We start from the raw sequence: 16,778 nt of genomic DNA on the forward strand, positions 1-16,778 counted from the left end.
AAGGAGAGATACCGACGCTCGTTCCTACCAACTGCTGTCAGGCTGCTGAATAAAAAATAGCAACAATAATATTAATAATAATTAAATGATGTGGAAAACAACTGTAAATAGCACTGCGATTTATCCATTTTGTATTTATATTGCACTTAATTGAACGGTGTTTGTTTGTTTTTTCTTCTTTCTTCTTTCTGCCTACATTCTTGCTGCTGGAGGCTGTACATTTCCCCAGTGTGGGACAAATAAAGGATATCTTATCTTATCTTGTCTTGTCTTATCTTAAAGAGTGTGACCCACCGCCATTACAGCTCAAAAGCGAAAGCATCGAAGACTGAACTTTTTCTTTTTGCAAGAGAAATTCTAAAAGACCGTAGCACGGTGGTCTAGTGCAAAATACAAAACTGTTTGTTTTTGTGTAAACATGAAGAAACTTCACATCATTGAAAATGAAACAGCGACATCTTGAATTTTTTCTTTTCACTAAGTGCAACATCAATAGTTTGTGCTTTCTTTTGGAATTTAGGGATGCAGAAATTCAGTAACAGTTTGTATAGTGTGAATGATTAGGCTGTTAAAACACCAATTATCTGATTAGCTCAGGAGAAGTCCTCTTTTAACACCGCTGAATTAATTTGGACTCCTCTCATCCATGAGTTGCTGCTTTTATGCCTTAGTATGAATCGTTTGTTAATTTAATTCTTGTTTCACACACAGTAGTTCAGTTAATCGATCTAATTTCTGTAGCGCTTGTCCTCATGAGCATTGCAGGTGAGTTGAAGCTTATCAACATGGTCCACCTTGGACTGGTTGCCCGCCATTCGCAGGGTACATTTAAACAGACAACCATTAACACTCATATTAACACCAATGGATCATTTTAGGGCTGCAAGTCGATAGCGCACAAAGTTTTATTGCTTTGTAATGAAGCATGACGGGTCTACTTTCAACACCCACGAACAGAAGGATCAGTTACAATGGTTAACTTCTTTTTACACTTGTGTGGCAGGCAAGAATCCTTGAAGTGACATCTCACTTTGAGCTGAGCTGAGTGAATGTTTTTGTCGTAACATGAACAGCGGCTCACTGAATTTGATACTCAGTTCACAGTCGAGAATGTTGGTAAATTGTCTTGAAACAATGCCTGTACAGTTCATCTGTTTCAAGGGTACAAATCGTCACCATTAAAACCGCATTTATTTGTGTTCCCACTTTTTTTTTTGATGGGAATGCATTCTGATGGGAACTTGTAGATGGGAATCTACAAGTTCCACTCCATGTCTATATCTTCTACAGGCATTAGGGGAATAGTTCTTAATACATTCAAAGTGTGCGCACATACACACACACACACACTCACACAGGGACCAGCAATTCTCATTTTTGCTCTGTGTTTTAGGGGTAAGATTTAGTCTTCAGTTTAGAATCCCAGGTGACTTCGCTCCCCGTGCAAGATGGGACTTTTACAGCGAATCCTAATTGAAACACATAAAACTAGAAAGCACTTATCTGATTTCGTGTTGTCTGGTGATTTACAGTATACATGTGTCGCTCAAGGTTGAAAAGCAATCGAATGGCATAAAAAAAATGTCAATAAAATGCCCGGAGGTGCAATTTCATCCATGTAATAGGCAAGCGATTAGCCTTAAATTGTCAAATGCTCCAAAATGCAATATAAGCACTCTTTTTCCCCCCACATCAGCTCTGCAATAGGGGGTGCCATGATTCGGTTTAGGGACCAACAGGTGGCACTGTAGGGCTCCCCCGGCAGCTGCCCACCTGTTGGTCGTTTGGTAATTAGTTGTATAAAAGGACTCCTGCCCGAACACTCAGTGTCGGGTCATTGTTTGCTCTTGCTACTGTCACGTTTGTTTGCTTGCTGTTCCTTTGCTGCTGTCATGTTTGTTCTAGTAGTGTTTTGGTTATTGATAGTTTTTGTTTAAGTCATGGTTTTTGTCTGTTACTTTGGACTTTGTTTTGGATTTAGTTTTCTTTGTTTTAAATACAATTCGTCAAGTACACCCTGCTCCTCCCTCCTGCCTGCTTTTTGGGGTCCACCACCAACACCACGCAACGTGACAGGGGGAAGAGGGTGCATGGGTACCTACTTTCAAACTTCCTGTTATACTCTCAGTTAGTTTCTGACCTTCATAGAGCGTCCCTGTATACATTCCCACATGTTGGCGCATGGCAAAAAGTTTTTGTAGATAAAGACAATTATTAAACACTTGGGTGGGTTTGATTTGAGCCAACTCCAAAATTGACAGTTTTGCCTGGAGGAGGTGGGCTTTGCTCCAATCCTCCGCAGGAACCAAGTGAGTCTCACCGGCCAACGGTCTGACAAGAATGAGCCAACATGTCAAACTAAAAGCTTTCCCCTCGTGGAACAATTGGAGGAAGAGGTGGGAGTGCTCACATCTCTCTCACTCGTCAGTGGCGTGTTCTGTTAAGGATGTTGTACAGTGTTTTTCTAGTGTACACAAAACAATCAAAACCCACAATGACAAAAAGAACAGAACAGAACATTGAATCCAGTTAGTGAAATTGATAAAGTTCTGATTTGATTTGGAGACAATTTAGCAAAATAGAAATAATGGACATTACATGTATTCTGCACTGTCACTGCCATAATAAAAGACTTTGAACTGCCAAGGCAATGTTTTCTTATTGTTTATAGGCATACAAGAGTGACACGTTCACCTCGGTTAACAAGACAAAAACTCCATATAGGAAATGAAAGTTTGAGTCATGTCACGCACATTTTCTTTGCTTTGCTTCGAATGTTTCACAAATTCTGAAGTTATACACAACTTCAGAGACATTTTTTTTCTAGAAAAATTGGATTGGATTGGATAACCATTATTGTCAAATGTACTGTATGTGTAACATACAGCACAGATGAAATTTCTTCCCTCTTACATAAAACAAGAGGAGCCCCTGCGGGTGTCCGCGCCGCCATCAAAAGAAAAGTTAACAAAAAAAGGATATGATAAGACTCATTCCAAATTACATAACTACAGGCACTCACAACGAAAGGTCCTGTTGCATCTTCATTTGGGCAACATATGGTGATTGCATTTGAGCATGATGTTTAAAACAAACAAACAAACAAACCAACCAACAAAAAGCTCTATATCCATATTCTGAATAGCTCCGATGCATGCCCACCTGTTTTAACATTTTGTGCTTTGGCCCATGTGGTCCTCACTCTGTTGCCGTTACAAAAATAAATGATGCTCATAAATATGCATTTCACACACGCACACACAATTCCTATTTCATCACAGTGACAGACCGTGGAGAATTGAAGAAATGCTAATGTGTCCGGCAGCTCGTTTGCTTGTTACCAGCCTGCATCACGGTCCTATTTTAGCTCGTATGGGACATGACCTGCTCAAAAATGCAAAGAAATACAACAAGCATGAAAACATTCTCATGGCTCATAAAAGAGAGAGAGAGAGAGATTCTTCCTCTTCAAAGCCAGAACATTTGTAAACGGAACAGGTAGAGCTCTTTCTCTGCACTGTATTTCTCTAATCCCAAATACACACTCAGCAGTTTCAAGCCACATATGATTTCCATGTTAATTATGTAAATAAAGAGGTGCCGACTTGGTGAAGGGGTTTTCACCTATTTATGAATGTTGTCAACTAAATCCTGCATCTGTGATTGAACTGCAATGAACTCTGTGGTTCCAGGGGAGTGAAAGGAAGCCAAATAACCATTCCTGCGGCAGCTCACGATGACTTAACTTGCGGCAAGCACAGTGTGTACACAACATAAAGAAAAATGCCTGACAAGGCTTAGAACACAGCCAAACACAAGCTGCTATTTAAGAAGCTCAATGGCCTCAATAAATCGTCAAAATAATTTGTGTCATTAAAAAGAGGCACGTGTATTGGTCAAAGATATATTTATTTCCAGATTTCTTCATACAAACATCCTTTACTTTCAAAAAAAATTAACAGATGAATCAATAAAAGTGCCCCGTAACGGCTGCAAACAGTGTCAAAATAGGAGCCCAAAAATAATTGTGTCATGATTGGATAGAAGCAGGTCGGACAATAAGGAAAACATTTGGGTGTCGTCGCACCTCTGTGGGCTCAAACCACAAAGTTGCACAGGAATGAACTCTTTCCGCTCGATAACGTGAAAAAATAAATCCGATATTTTGTGTTCATTTGTTCTACACAATTCTATAATGTTGGATTAAACCGACAGCAATCACAAAACACTTGCTCCACAGAAACTGGAGCACACAACTTAATTACTATGCCTCCAAAACAATTCAAAGAAGAATGAAAAACGGGTGAAAATCATGTGTTTATTTCGTCAAGAAAACTGACTCTCTGTCTCATGTGTGGCCTTGCAAAATGTGCTTTATGATATATCAACCCTGTACCTCGTAGACATTTGCTTTTATTTTTCCTTTGTCTTTTTTGTCACTTACTCTGTATCCAAAAACATAGTAAAAAAAGTTACAAAAAAATAAAGACACCATATGGCAGAAGTTGACAAAATATTCGTCTTTTTAAAAATGATTATTATAATACATAATTGGCTTCAAATAGAGAAAACACAACTGAATGTAAACAAGTGTCACTCCACCTGTCTGTGCAGTTGCGTTTAAACCAATAGAATGCAGTCCCTCTTAGCCCTAAGGCAATTAAACATCTTTGTTGCCGATCGGGTCCTCTTGAAATGCCTGCGCTGCGTTCAGGTGATTGGCCAGTTCTTGAATCACAGCATCCCTTCCGATTTGGTCATTTCTCCTCCGCTCCATGATCGCGTCTTCCAGGCTCTGGAATTCCAGGACGTGGCTCTTCCTGTCCGGAAAGTGCATTTTTAAGCGGTACGGCTGTTTTCCGATTCTGATCTCCCCCCCGATTTTAAACTCTCGCCGTCCGAAGCGACACCAAGCCGCAAAGCACTCAGAGTTCCTCCAGTAGAGTTCTCGGTCTCTGGAGCCCACGTGGTCCACGGCGTTGCGCACGACCACTTGCGGCTGGAGTGCACGGTATCGGTAGAGGCCGTTCACAATGCGGCCTCTTTTGCCCTGACTCACGTCGGTGAGGAAGCCGTTCTTGATTTCGGCCCGATGCAAGTGAACCACCTGGAAGTCGCCCACGTACACGGCCCAGTGCGGGTATTGTCCCGTGGCCACGAACTCCAGCACGTCTCCGGGTCTGCACTTGTTGAGCAGACTCTCCGCCGAATGAGTGGCGGTTCCGGTGTTCCTCTCGAACAAGCACTCCTCTCGAAAGTAAACCGAACACTCCAGCTCGTCCTCGGGTTCGAAAGGCTTTTCTTCGTGCTTCGCGAGGTGGTTCTCCGGCGGGTACGGCTCCGAACTGCCGTCCTCGTCGTCGTCATCATCGCCGCCGTCGTTGGAGAAAATGTAAGAGACACCGATGCGCGGTCCTTCGTCGACTTCTGGTTCGAAGCCGTTCGGGTCCGACGTGGGCACCTCCGCGTAATTTAAATGAGTGAGTTTCTCCACCTGGTTCCCCATAAAGGTGAAAGGAGGTGGACGCAGAGTGGAGCGTACAAACAGATCCACCTGTTCTTCACGCGACCACGTCAACCCGGTCCAGAGTTGCGCCAATAATCCATGTTTGGAAATTCTGCACGGGAGCAGCAGCTGCCTGCGTGGACATACACACGCACACAGTTAAGACCGGCTAGTCTCTTCCGATCACCCCCCGACGCACGCGCACAGGCGCACGCACGCACACACGCACACACACACACACATAATATACTGTCTATATAAACACGGCTTCCAACAGGTGAGACCTGACCCACCTGTTGGCTCAGTCTCAAATACTTATTTGCCCCACGAGACACCTGTCATGTCACTCTTCCTCAAATTGTCACAGTTTGTTTTAATCCGGTGGCATTTTCTAATTTGACCTCACCTGAACAGCAGAAAGTTGCAACTACTCTTCCTGCCTCAGTTTGTAGTAAAGTACTTTCCAGTCCTCTCCCGTGCGTCTCGGGACTCAATGTTGGTTTAAGACGAAACTCAGGCAGCTTTCATTCAGCGACGACTGGGAGGTGTCACGATTTAAAGGCACAGTGCACTTTTTTTGGCCTCATTGTCATGGCACTTGGTTTGGCAACAGAAACAGATCAAGTATCACACGATGTGCTTTAGTCAGAGTAGATTTCACATGGAGAAAGTGAAATTGGGAGTACGTTGAGGAAGGACGTGCATTATTTCAGTCCTGGGTACCAGTGGCGGTTCTGGGGGGGGGGGGGGGGGCAACGGGGGCCAGTAGCACCGATTCTGGCCCCCCCTGTGGCCCCCCTCCGAGCGCAGATTACGCAGTCGTGCCGAGTCGCCGACGCGAAAGGTGGAACGAAAGTGCGTGATTTAACATTCTAGTCGGACCCTTTAGTGCGCTGCGCCACTTAAAAATGAGCGGGAAAATGAGAAGCAGTCCGCAGAGAAGGAAATTACCACGACACGAGTGCTATTTGCGTGTGTGTGTGCGTGTGTGTGTGTGTGCGTGTGTGTGCGCGTGTGTAACTTTTTTAGTCTCCCTTTTTATTTTAATTTTTATTTAACAGGATCAATATATAAGACATTGCCTTTTTAAATTTGGATAATTATATGCATGTAAAACATCTAGCTTCAGTGTATTTGCAATTTTTGTCCCCGGCAGGCTGGTACCATATCATCCCCTGGCTTGAATATTCTCAACAGATGGGCACGGCGTATTGTTACGCTTGCAGACATTTTAGCCCTCCTAATACTGTTTTTTTCTCATCACTGTAATGTTATGACTACAATACAATCAAAGTCTGAAGAAATAAAAAGTCAAATAAGATTTCGAATCTGTCTTTTTAGCCCTGGGTTGAATGTGCCCCCCCATCAAAACCCCTGGCCCCAGCCCGGCCCCCTCAGTGAAATTGATCCAGACCCTGCTGGGTACAAACGAGGTCCAGGTGTGACAGGAGAGTTCTTTTTTGTTGCAGTTTGCCACTTGAATTATGTTCAGAATTATCAAACAAATATTGGACAAAGATAATCCAAGCAAAATAGATTAAGTTTGTAAATGGTGATCTAATTTATGAAGGGGAAAAAAAATCTCTTCGGTTACCTGGCCATGTGTGGAAAAAGTACTTGCCCACCTCAACCTAGGAACTGGTTGGACCACCCCTGGCAAAAACACCTGAAATCAATCATTTTCTCTAACTGGCGCTTCTGCTGGAGGTCACAAAATGATGGCCCGACATTGTTCCTCAGGATTTTCTGGTTTCATGGTTCCGTCAATCACATCACATCATTTAGGTCCCAAATTAACCCAGTCTCTTCCTTTTAGCTGAAGCATGAAAGCTGACCTTAACTGAGGGCGAGGGAGTCCTTTTTTTTTTTTTTAAGATGGTGTCCTGGGTTATTTGTGAACTCCTGGAGAAGGCAAATTTTTGTAGGCCAGCTGTCCACCACTGTTCCATGTTTTCTCCATTTGTGGATAATGGCTCTCGCCGTGGTTCGCCGCAGTCAGATGTCAATTACTTTCATTATTAAATTTCTTGGGATTGTGGCATTTTTGTTGCAGCTTTTTGAGATCATTTGGCCAACTTCATTTTGCACGACAGGGTTGATACACATTTGAGAATAAAGTAGTATCCAATCCAAATATAACTGATTTCTTGATTGAACAGGTCTAAAGGTAATTTGGCTTGCGTATGTTCAGTCGAAATGAACTCAGCTTTCCAAAAATGTGATTTGCCAAAGTTAACTCATGATTGAACAAACATGATCGCTCCGATTTCTTCCCTCATCCCAAAAACATGCGTGGTAGGTTAACGGAACACTCAATATTGTCCGTGCACGCAATTGTGATTGCAAATGGTTGTTTGTCTGTGTGTACCCTGCGATTGGCTGGCAACCAATTCAAGTTGTACCCCACCTACTGCCCCAAGACGGCTGGGACAGGCTCCAGTACGTCCGCGACCCTCGTGAGGATGAGCGGTTCGGATGATGGATGGATATGAAGTGACCGGTGAGCATGAACATCCTCTGTGTCACAAAGGAACGAAATACTGGACCATGCAAGTCCATTTTAGCAGGGAAGCATAGCATAACTGAACAATTATGAATCTTATTAGATGTACAGTAGCTTTTTAAAAAAATATATATATAAATGGCGAATTTGAATTGAATTTCTACGTTTTATCAAATGCACTTTTATAAAGCAGAACTGCAACACGTTTTTTGTTTTACATGGTGCATTTAACTATTAGGAAAATAGTCAACCTCGAGTATGTACTCGGCAATTTATCTTCAATAGTCAGAACACCGTGTGCTCCTCTCTGATGATATCAGATGTTAGAATCAGATTCTTTAAATTTTCAAAAAAGCTAACTAGCTGTTCAAAGGAAGCCAAACAGAGCCAACTTTGTTCAGTCTTATCTAAAACCTTGCATTTGACCTTTACACTGGGGCACAGTCATACCGGAACACAACATGGCCTCCCACAATCTTGCAAGCAGAGTACAAAATTTCTGCCTAAGATAAAGAATTATTTGATTATCCACACTGTATTTACAGCTCTGCAACAAAGTGCAAATGTCTGTGCCGGTGCACCTCCAAATCCAGAAATGAAATGGTTGCTGCAGAACTTCCTGTGACATAAGTTGTGCAGACAAGTTCCAATTCGGGCAATGTTCATTCACAGCAGAAGTGAGTCAACACCAACTAAGACCATAATTGGTGGAATAGTCAAAGTGCTGTGTAAAGCACTCCTTTTAAGGAGAACCAACTAAAGACCCTTAGAAATGCCTAATGCACGGTTATTAAAAGCTTATCTTAACCTTGTTGTATCCCAGCACAACCTTTGTTTCTATTTGGACCCTTAATAGGCTCGGAATGACGAGACTACATCAATTGCAAACGTTTCACCTTGTTAGCATGTAAAAATACATTCTGGGCTCTTGACACCGAGTGACACTTCAAATGCATATTTAAGTGGGTAAACATACAGTCTTAGGCTTCATACACTCAAATAAGATATCAGTTAAGAAATTCCTCAACAAATTGGGTCACTGCCAGAATGAAGCATCACCACTCTACTGTTATTAATGATGTTCTGTGTGTCCTATTGGCCTCATTTCTGTCTTTGGCGATCACGAATTCCACGAGAAAGCAGTACGCGGTCTTAAAATGTACCACTGGAGGCCAGAGGCAAAGTGGGGTTTACTAAACTAAATGTGTCATTCTCTATTTAGGAGTCACGGATCTGTCGTCACGCAGATGTCTCCCTCTAGTGGCTAGTTTGGCCATCACTGAGATGACCCCCCGCCCCCAATTATGAATGCACAATATATTCTTATATACAATGAATATCCTTTTAGTCCAATTCAATAAGACTGAAAGGTACAGTATTGCAGAAATACAAAGCCTATCACAAGTAAGTATTGCTCAACACCATGGGTTCATTTTTAGTGAAAGCAATGAAAATTCTTCAAACAATTTGGAAAACAACAATGAATAAAATATCAACTTTGTCATGAACGTTCACAATAAAAGCATGCAGTTCTATGTGCTTTTGCTCTTTCTCTTCAGCGTGCGGTCGGGAACCAGGTCTGACTCTTTCACATCTTTGTTTCCACAACCCACCACAGGGCAGCTGGAGGGCACAAACAAAGGTTCTTTAGCAGTACACAAGCGAATACAGGGTCTCTCTCACTTCAATGAGAGTGTAGAAATGACAGCAATGAAATCTCAAAAGTTGAAGCGATCGTCTTACCGACACTTCTTGTTCTGATTCCGTCTCGTTTCAATGAGGATTCTGATGGGTTTTTCGTCATAGTGATGGTTACACTTCTTATTCTTTACTGGGTTGACCATGTCCTCCTGGATTAGATGCAAACATACAGTATCACGTTTAACACAGAATGATGCCATTACACCTTCACTAGACACACCTGCACAATATCACAATGCCACTTCATTCACTGGTGCTTCATTACGAACCGTTCAAAGTATTTGGCTTTCCCTTATTTAGCAACATGAGGGAGAAATATGACATGATCGACCCCTAAAACATGATGTGACAAACATCTAACAAAGCATTAGCAGAGTGCTTGATTCTGTTTTAATACCAGCATAGAAGCCACGTGTACAATATGTCGCAAAGTCGTCAACTCTCGACACGCTGAACACAAATCCAACTACGTAAGTGAACCCCGACTCCGATTAATTTGTGAAAGCGTGGTGTTCAAATCATAGGTTATGTTTTTGTTTTGTTTTTCACAAGATTCCATCTTCTGAGGTTAGTAACGGCGCTGGCTAGACACCTAATACTGGCACAGAGGTCAGAAGATCATGAAAACAATGAATAAGTCACCAGCCATGTTAAAAAAAAAAAAAAAAAAAAGGCTGATCGTTTTAAATGGATGTGCGCCAAGTTATTTTTGTGACTGTGGTAGGTATGGTATGGTGCAACTTTTCATGAGGTACTGATGATATTATTCGTAGAAAATTATATTTGTTAGTATATGGGTATTGTCTAGTCAGGGTGAGAAACAAGGAGGGTACCTGGGTGAGAGGGCAGGTGAAGTTGACTTGGGTCTGCGTCACAGCAAGGTCTTCATCAAGCTCCTCGATGTTCCTTGATTCTTGGCTGGCTGAAAACAGGACACCCAAAACACACACCACTTATATAACTATATACTTTTGACACGATAACAGGAGAAAGGCAGCAAAAGAAAACCACATGTCCGCTTCGGCAGAGGCGGGCAATTTATTTTGCAAAGGGGCCACATCAGAAACCAGAACGCTTTCGAGAGCCAAGCCAACATGCTAGCTTCAACTTTGTCTATTTTAATGCATTTAGAAAAGTGTATCGTCTTGCTTCCATTTATTGCAATGTGTGTAGACATGGTCTGCATTGTGATGGAGAAATGTGCAATACAATTCTACAAAGTCTAATTACAACTTTAGGCTTCAAAAAATTCATGAGTCATTCCTAGCCAGGACTTACAAATATATAGCGAAGTGGGAAGTGTAATATTATTGACAGCATGTATAATGATAGTGATGACTGAAAATACACTCAACACATACAGTACTGTATATGAAACAAGAGATTTTCTCACAGTATTATCAGGCCAAATCTTGGCCCTCTTCCCTCCACCGTGCAGGAAATAAGAATCTTGCTAACATTGGGACCACTCTTGTCTCTTTTATTGGGAAAAATATTTGCTGGTGGGAACAGAAATTTCATCAAATAGAGCGAAAACGGTGCCAAGTTTGCGACACGGCAAACACAAATCGGCGCTCTTGCTAGCTACCTCGCTTGCACTCGCGTCCACACTTGACATGAAATAAAAGCACAAATCTCAAAGTAAAACGGACCGCATACAGTATTTTATGTTTTACTTGAACTTCACGGTCAATGTTACGGCTGGTCATAGACTGTGGGCAGGCTGAATGTGGCCCCCAGGCCGTGCATGCCAAGGTCTGTGCCAAGTTAACAATGTCTCAAACTGTATGTCAATAAATGCCAAAGCATTTTTGCACTGCAGGTGGCCGGTCATAATTTGCATTTTGTGTCTCATTAAATCACATTGAATAGCAAATCTAGGAATCGCAGTTAAGTTACAATTCAATTTTTCCAGTAATTAAACGGCAGAGACCGTCTCCAAAAGCTTCGCTTGTAGGATGGACGCACGCACATTAACATGGTGCAACACGCTTAATAATAATAATAATACATTTTATTTATAAGCGCCTTTCAAGACACCCAAGGACACTTTACAATAACAAAAAACAATACGGGTTGAGCAGCGGCAGCCAAAACGCGCCAGCGTTCACTCAACCCGGAAGTCAGAAAGAAACCACAAGGAAGGGAGAGGGGGAGAAAAAAAAAACACGCTCGAACTACCCTCATAAGTGCTTGGGTGATTGATTTCACTTTTAGTCTGGCTGGAACTGCCTTAAAGCGGAGTGTTTTCAACTGTGAACAGCCAATTTAAGTGTCAGGAGAGAATATTTTCCACATAATGAGAACTACTACACACACAGCTAAACAAGACTGGAAAATGCAACTGAATTACTTTTACATTGCGACCTATGTCAGGTGCATGGCAAAAACCTCAAAATAATATAAAATCTATTGCATTATCAAATCTCTCCATAGTTCCGATGTACGAGGATGGAGTGGGGGGATAAAGGGAATTGATGCAACCAACATGACAGCAAATGACTCCGCAAGAGTTTCAATGATCAAGAGCATGAACAATGCTTAGCGATGTTTGTTCTGTGTATAGATGCTAACCTTAAATAAATACGCTTTAATCGGGGTGTAATGAGAACAACGGCAAGCAACATCAAAGGTCAAGATTGGGAGGCAAATATTTGTACCCAAATAAAAGAAGGATGTTCACTTTTTTTTAGTTAGCCTCAAGCACTAAGCAACCACCATTTTAATCTTTTACCAGGCATTTTTGTACCTTGTTTGTGAGAGCGGTTGATGCTTTCCTTAAACGCAACTATTTTCTGGTGAGTCTGCAGATCTGCGTCAGATAGTTGGGCAATTTTTTCTGTGAAGTTCTCCTTCACTCTGGAGGAGATCGTAAACAAGGCCTCTTGTTGCTGTGCCGTCACCTACAGAAATAATGCGTTTTAGTGAGTAACTTCACCAAAAAAACACAGAGTCTGTGTGACAGTTTTACTCTGGCAAAGTTTCATTATCCAAACTTTGGCGAGCATCTGCTTAATTTAACTGTCTAGAATGAGCATGAATACCTCTGCTGTAGCTTGTTGCACAGTATCAACAAAGCACTCAATTTCTCGGTCCAGCTTGGCACATTCCAACATCAGGGCCTCCATCTTGCTGATGCCAGAGTTCTCTTCTCCACCTGCACACACAACACAAAGATATTCTTCAGATCGTTTCAAGCATGATTATACAACTAGTTTTAGTACAAAATTGAGTTATGGTTGCCTTTGGGGTGCCGGTTACCACATAAATGTTTATTTGTTAGTGGTGTAAGTGTAGTGGTTAAATATGTATGGTCGTCTTGGTTTGCACTTCATTGTTTGGTACATTTGTCGATGCAGCAAGGGGAAAAAAAAATGCAAAACTGATTCTATTTTGTGCAAACTGGAACACATTTAATTACGGAGCCCCGAAGGAAAAAAAAATAAAACTTTGCGAGATCTCGCAATCTTTATTTATTTAATTTTAATGCTCATTGACGTGCTTCCGGGTCATCGTACGTGTAACCGAAAACAACAATTATGGAGCGTGTTCAACCGTTCGTGAGTTTAAGAGAATTTTACTTTGAAATTGGCTTGAAATACAAAGACATTAAATCTGTTCTTGATGTTAAATACGGTTTCCAAAGAAGCGAAAGACATTTGAAGCGAGTGCTGAATCAAAGAGGACTATTTCGTCTGAAAACGTTCAATGACTTGGGAGTCCTGGTTGACTTCATTCGCAACCAATTGCAGCATTCCGGACAACGACACGGTTTCAGGTGGATGAATGCAGAGAATATGGACTTCTTGTCAGGAAAGAGGACGTTCGTCTGGTCCTGAAAGAGTTGGATCCGAGAGGAGTGTCGTTAAGGCAAGCAAGACGTCTGAGACGACGAAACTACTTCTCCAAAGGGCCAAATTTTATATGGCACACGGACTCCGATGACAAACTGAAACCATTTGGAATTTGTATCAATGGGGCTATTGATGGGTTTTCAAGGAAAATAATGTGGCTCAATGCCTACATAACAAGTAGTGACCCGAAATTGATTGGAGGTTACTACATCGAAGTTGTGCACCGTTTGGGGGGTGAGAGATCGCATTACTTTGCGAGATCTCGCAAAGGTTTATTTTTTTTCCTTCCATGTCCCCTTAGGGGCTCCGTATTTAATGACATGAATGACCAGCTACAATATTTTTAACTCATTCAATGCTCCCCTTTCCAGTTACAATGTATATTTGGCAGCAATTTTAAGAATGTGTAACAACTGCAAGGTGTCAATGCCATTTGAAGTGTGACCTTCTGGCAAAAGAATATACCAAGCCACAATGCAGATTGCGTGCAAGGCAGGAGCTCTTCTTGTTCCTTACCCAGAGGTGTCAAATGCAGGTCCAGAAGGTACAAACCCTGCCCCAGTCTGGCTTTAGCCACAGGCGATTCATATGACCTGTGTGGCCACCCTAATCATCTTGATGCATCTTTCACGAGTTTAACATTTTTTATGATGTGTATATATATATATATATATATATACACACACCAGGCACTGTCACAATAGTTCTGGGTTCAAATCTCACCTCTGGCCTTCCTGGGTGATGTTATGGTGCCGAGGTAGGATTTCTCAGGGTACTCTAGCTTCCTCCCACATTCCAAAACACATGTAAATTTATTTAGAGAATCTAGATTGACTATGGGTTTGAATGCGTTTGTCTAGATCTGCCCTATGATTGGTCAGAAACCTGTCCAGGGCATACTTCCACCTCATGCCCAAAGTCAGCAGGAATAGGTGCCAACTCCGACCACCCATGATCCTGATGAGGATAAACGATATAGAAAATGAACAGATGATGGCCATCTAGTTTTGAATGGAAGTCAAGGAACAATTGGGGCAGGCTTTTGTGGGCCACATAGAATGAGCGGTCCTCAGCTTTGACACCAATGATTTATCATCCTGTAATCAACGAAAGTACAACTACAAGGGTCACCAAAGTGGTGCCCATGGGCACCAAGTAGCCCACGGACCCATTGTTAAAAAAATAATTAATTTCACCAGTAATGGGATAGGTACTGTGATTTCCGAGTACTGCAGTAGAAATAATCATGTGATAACATAAACACTAGAAATGGTGTATTATATTTGTTATTGATCTGCTTCATACATTGTTAAATCATGAACATGATCGGTGTTCTCACAGAGATGAATATCATCGATAATTAATAAGAACACAGTTAAAGGTAATTTGAGCTAAATTCTTAGTTAAGAAGTGTATCAAACTGGTTACCATTGTGATTAAACAGTACGCAAGTAGCAGCGTTCACGTTCAAAAAGGTTGGTGACCTGCTTGTAGAGTTGAAATTCTATGAAGCTTTTGGTGACTTTGTAGACAAGCCAAGGAAATACGAGCTGAGGTGGGGTACATATCATAAAACACCCCAAATGCTATTAAACATCGTAGTCCAACAGATCTCGTTTTCCTATGCATTGCTGCTCGAAACAAGTGAATTAAACGATTAATGACATTTTAAAAGGTACATTAAATGAGTGTTAAAAATGGAGGCGACGGGACACAGATGAAGTAACTGCATGTTTGTTACCCTGGTCGTCTATCAGGTCCAAGGCCACGGAGGTGACGATGTCCATTCCCGTGGCGAGGTCTGCCTGACACGCCTTCAGGCTGGATACCGTGCTGTGCACGGCGCTCAGACCTTGATACATGTAGACGACGCTCCGAGATACACTTCAAACATTGAAGTGACTGAACGCTGGGCAGCACGTTAGCGCAGCTCGCTGACGCTACATGAACACAACAAAGCTGCAATGTGAACTTTCGAAAATGTGAATGAGTGACATCTGTTTTAGCAGTATGAACGTTTCCTTATAACAAACCCCGCGGAAAAGCGAAACGTCCTGACAGAATTGTCTACTTCCGGGTCGCGTTTGGTGTTTTCAAAGTAAATACTGTAATGCCCTTCAATACGGAAAGAAGGATGCACGCAGTCGCTGATGTAATCTGTCGTTTTTTTAATAACAAAAAGAGCAATAATACACATGAAAGAGTTGCCGTTAGCCACAACTCACGCTCATGCGCTCTAGTAGATGTGGATCGCGAACGAACCGGCTCTTTGAAATGAACGACGGGAGCCTGCTCCTAATGGGGTCATAATCGGAGCCGACTTTTTTTTTCCTATCCACCCCCCCCCCCCAATTCGGTTAAAGCCGCACGTGATTGGTCAAGATCCGTGGTGGAAGAGGGACGGGAGGGGTTACACACATGCTGCAGTGAAGAGAAGGGGGAGGAGTTAGAAACACGCAGCAGCACATTGTGAGTAGCACACAAATAGGAGAGACAGGGAGACGAGAGAGAGCTCCATAGCGCTACAGAGGAAAAAAACAACACTGTGGAAAGTGGAGAAAATGGATAGGAAACGCAGTGAAATTTAAGATAAGAAAACCTTTATTAGTCTCGCAATGGAGAAATTCCCAATTCACAGCAGCAAAGTTATGAAAGCAAGAAGTAGAACAACAAAATATAGGAGCTGCTGAAAAGGCAGCCACTCTTGCGGCGCCATTTTGAAGTAAAAAAAACAACACATAGGACACAGACAGTCGTGCAATCCTCACCAATTTTCTGCATACACTTTGTTGTCTGAAGCAGTTATAGATGAAAGAGGAGAGGATCAAAGTGTCATGCTGAAAATGTGCACATGTCTGCTACAAGCTAAGTTTTGAAAGCAAACCCGAAGCTGTAGCGTCCATTGACGAAAAGAGAGGAGTTCACTTCTCCTGTCCCGCATAATCCGCTTCAAACTCCAAGCCGCGACTCCCAGTTACAAATCCGCATCGGCGCTCCGCGCTAACGCTCCTTTCTTCTCATCGTCGGCTCCTCAAGACTTACATCCATCCAGCCGCAGACCGTTCAACAGCACCGATCTCTCCGCTGAACAAAGCGGGGCTGTGAAAAATGCTGCCCATTACAGGCGCAAGACACAAGCGCCCAGGACTGTCCAGCGACGACAGTCAAATGGCGCCGACATTCCTCCCAGTCAAAAACAGTGCTGGTATACCCA

At 42.4% G+C, this 16,778-nt stretch overlaps 2 protein-coding genes across 3 annotated transcripts; both read right to left on the bottom strand.

Annotated features, from left to right (window-relative positions):
- Positions 1-3,890: 3,890 nt before the first annotated feature.
- Positions 3,891-6,039, bottom strand: lratd2b (LRAT domain containing 2b). The gene is made up of 2 exons (XM_086114683.1): positions 5,913-6,039; positions 3,891-5,639 (listed from the first exon to the last, which is right to left on the bottom strand). Exon 2 carries the CDS (start codon positions 5,504-5,506, stop codon positions 4,661-4,663), a length of 846 nt encoding a protein of 281 aa, XP_085970809.1. The 5' UTR covers positions 5,507-5,639; positions 5,913-6,039; the 3' UTR covers positions 3,891-4,660.
- A 2,122-nt stretch (positions 6,040-8,161) lies between these two features.
- On the bottom strand, positions 8,162-15,885 carry nsmce2 (NSE2 SUMO ligase component of SMC5/6 complex). Of its 2 annotated transcripts, XM_086114110.1 has the most exons (7): positions 15,790-15,885; positions 15,306-15,504; positions 12,755-12,867; positions 12,460-12,613; positions 10,544-10,632; positions 9,753-9,859; positions 8,162-9,632 (listed from the first exon to the last, which is right to left on the bottom strand). In XM_086114110.1, exons 2-7 carry the CDS (start codon positions 15,424-15,426, stop codon positions 9,542-9,544), a joined length of 675 nt encoding a protein of 224 aa, XP_085970236.1. In that variant the 5' UTR covers positions 15,427-15,504; positions 15,790-15,885; the 3' UTR covers positions 8,162-9,541. The 2 variants fall into 2 exon arrangements, with proteins under 2 accessions (XP_085970236.1, XP_085970235.1); XM_086114109.1 differs by lacking the exon at positions 15,790-15,885 and having other exon boundaries at positions 15,306-15,743.
- Between the last annotated feature and the right edge of the window lie 893 nt (positions 15,886-16,778).

Source organism: Hippocampus guttulatus, chromosome 6 (assembly GCF_054856545.1).
Source record: "Hippocampus guttulatus isolate MCC_2025c chromosome 6, RoL_Hgut_1.0, whole genome shotgun sequence".
NCBI classification, from domain to species: Eukaryota; Metazoa; Chordata; class Actinopteri; order Syngnathiformes; family Syngnathidae; genus Hippocampus; species Hippocampus guttulatus.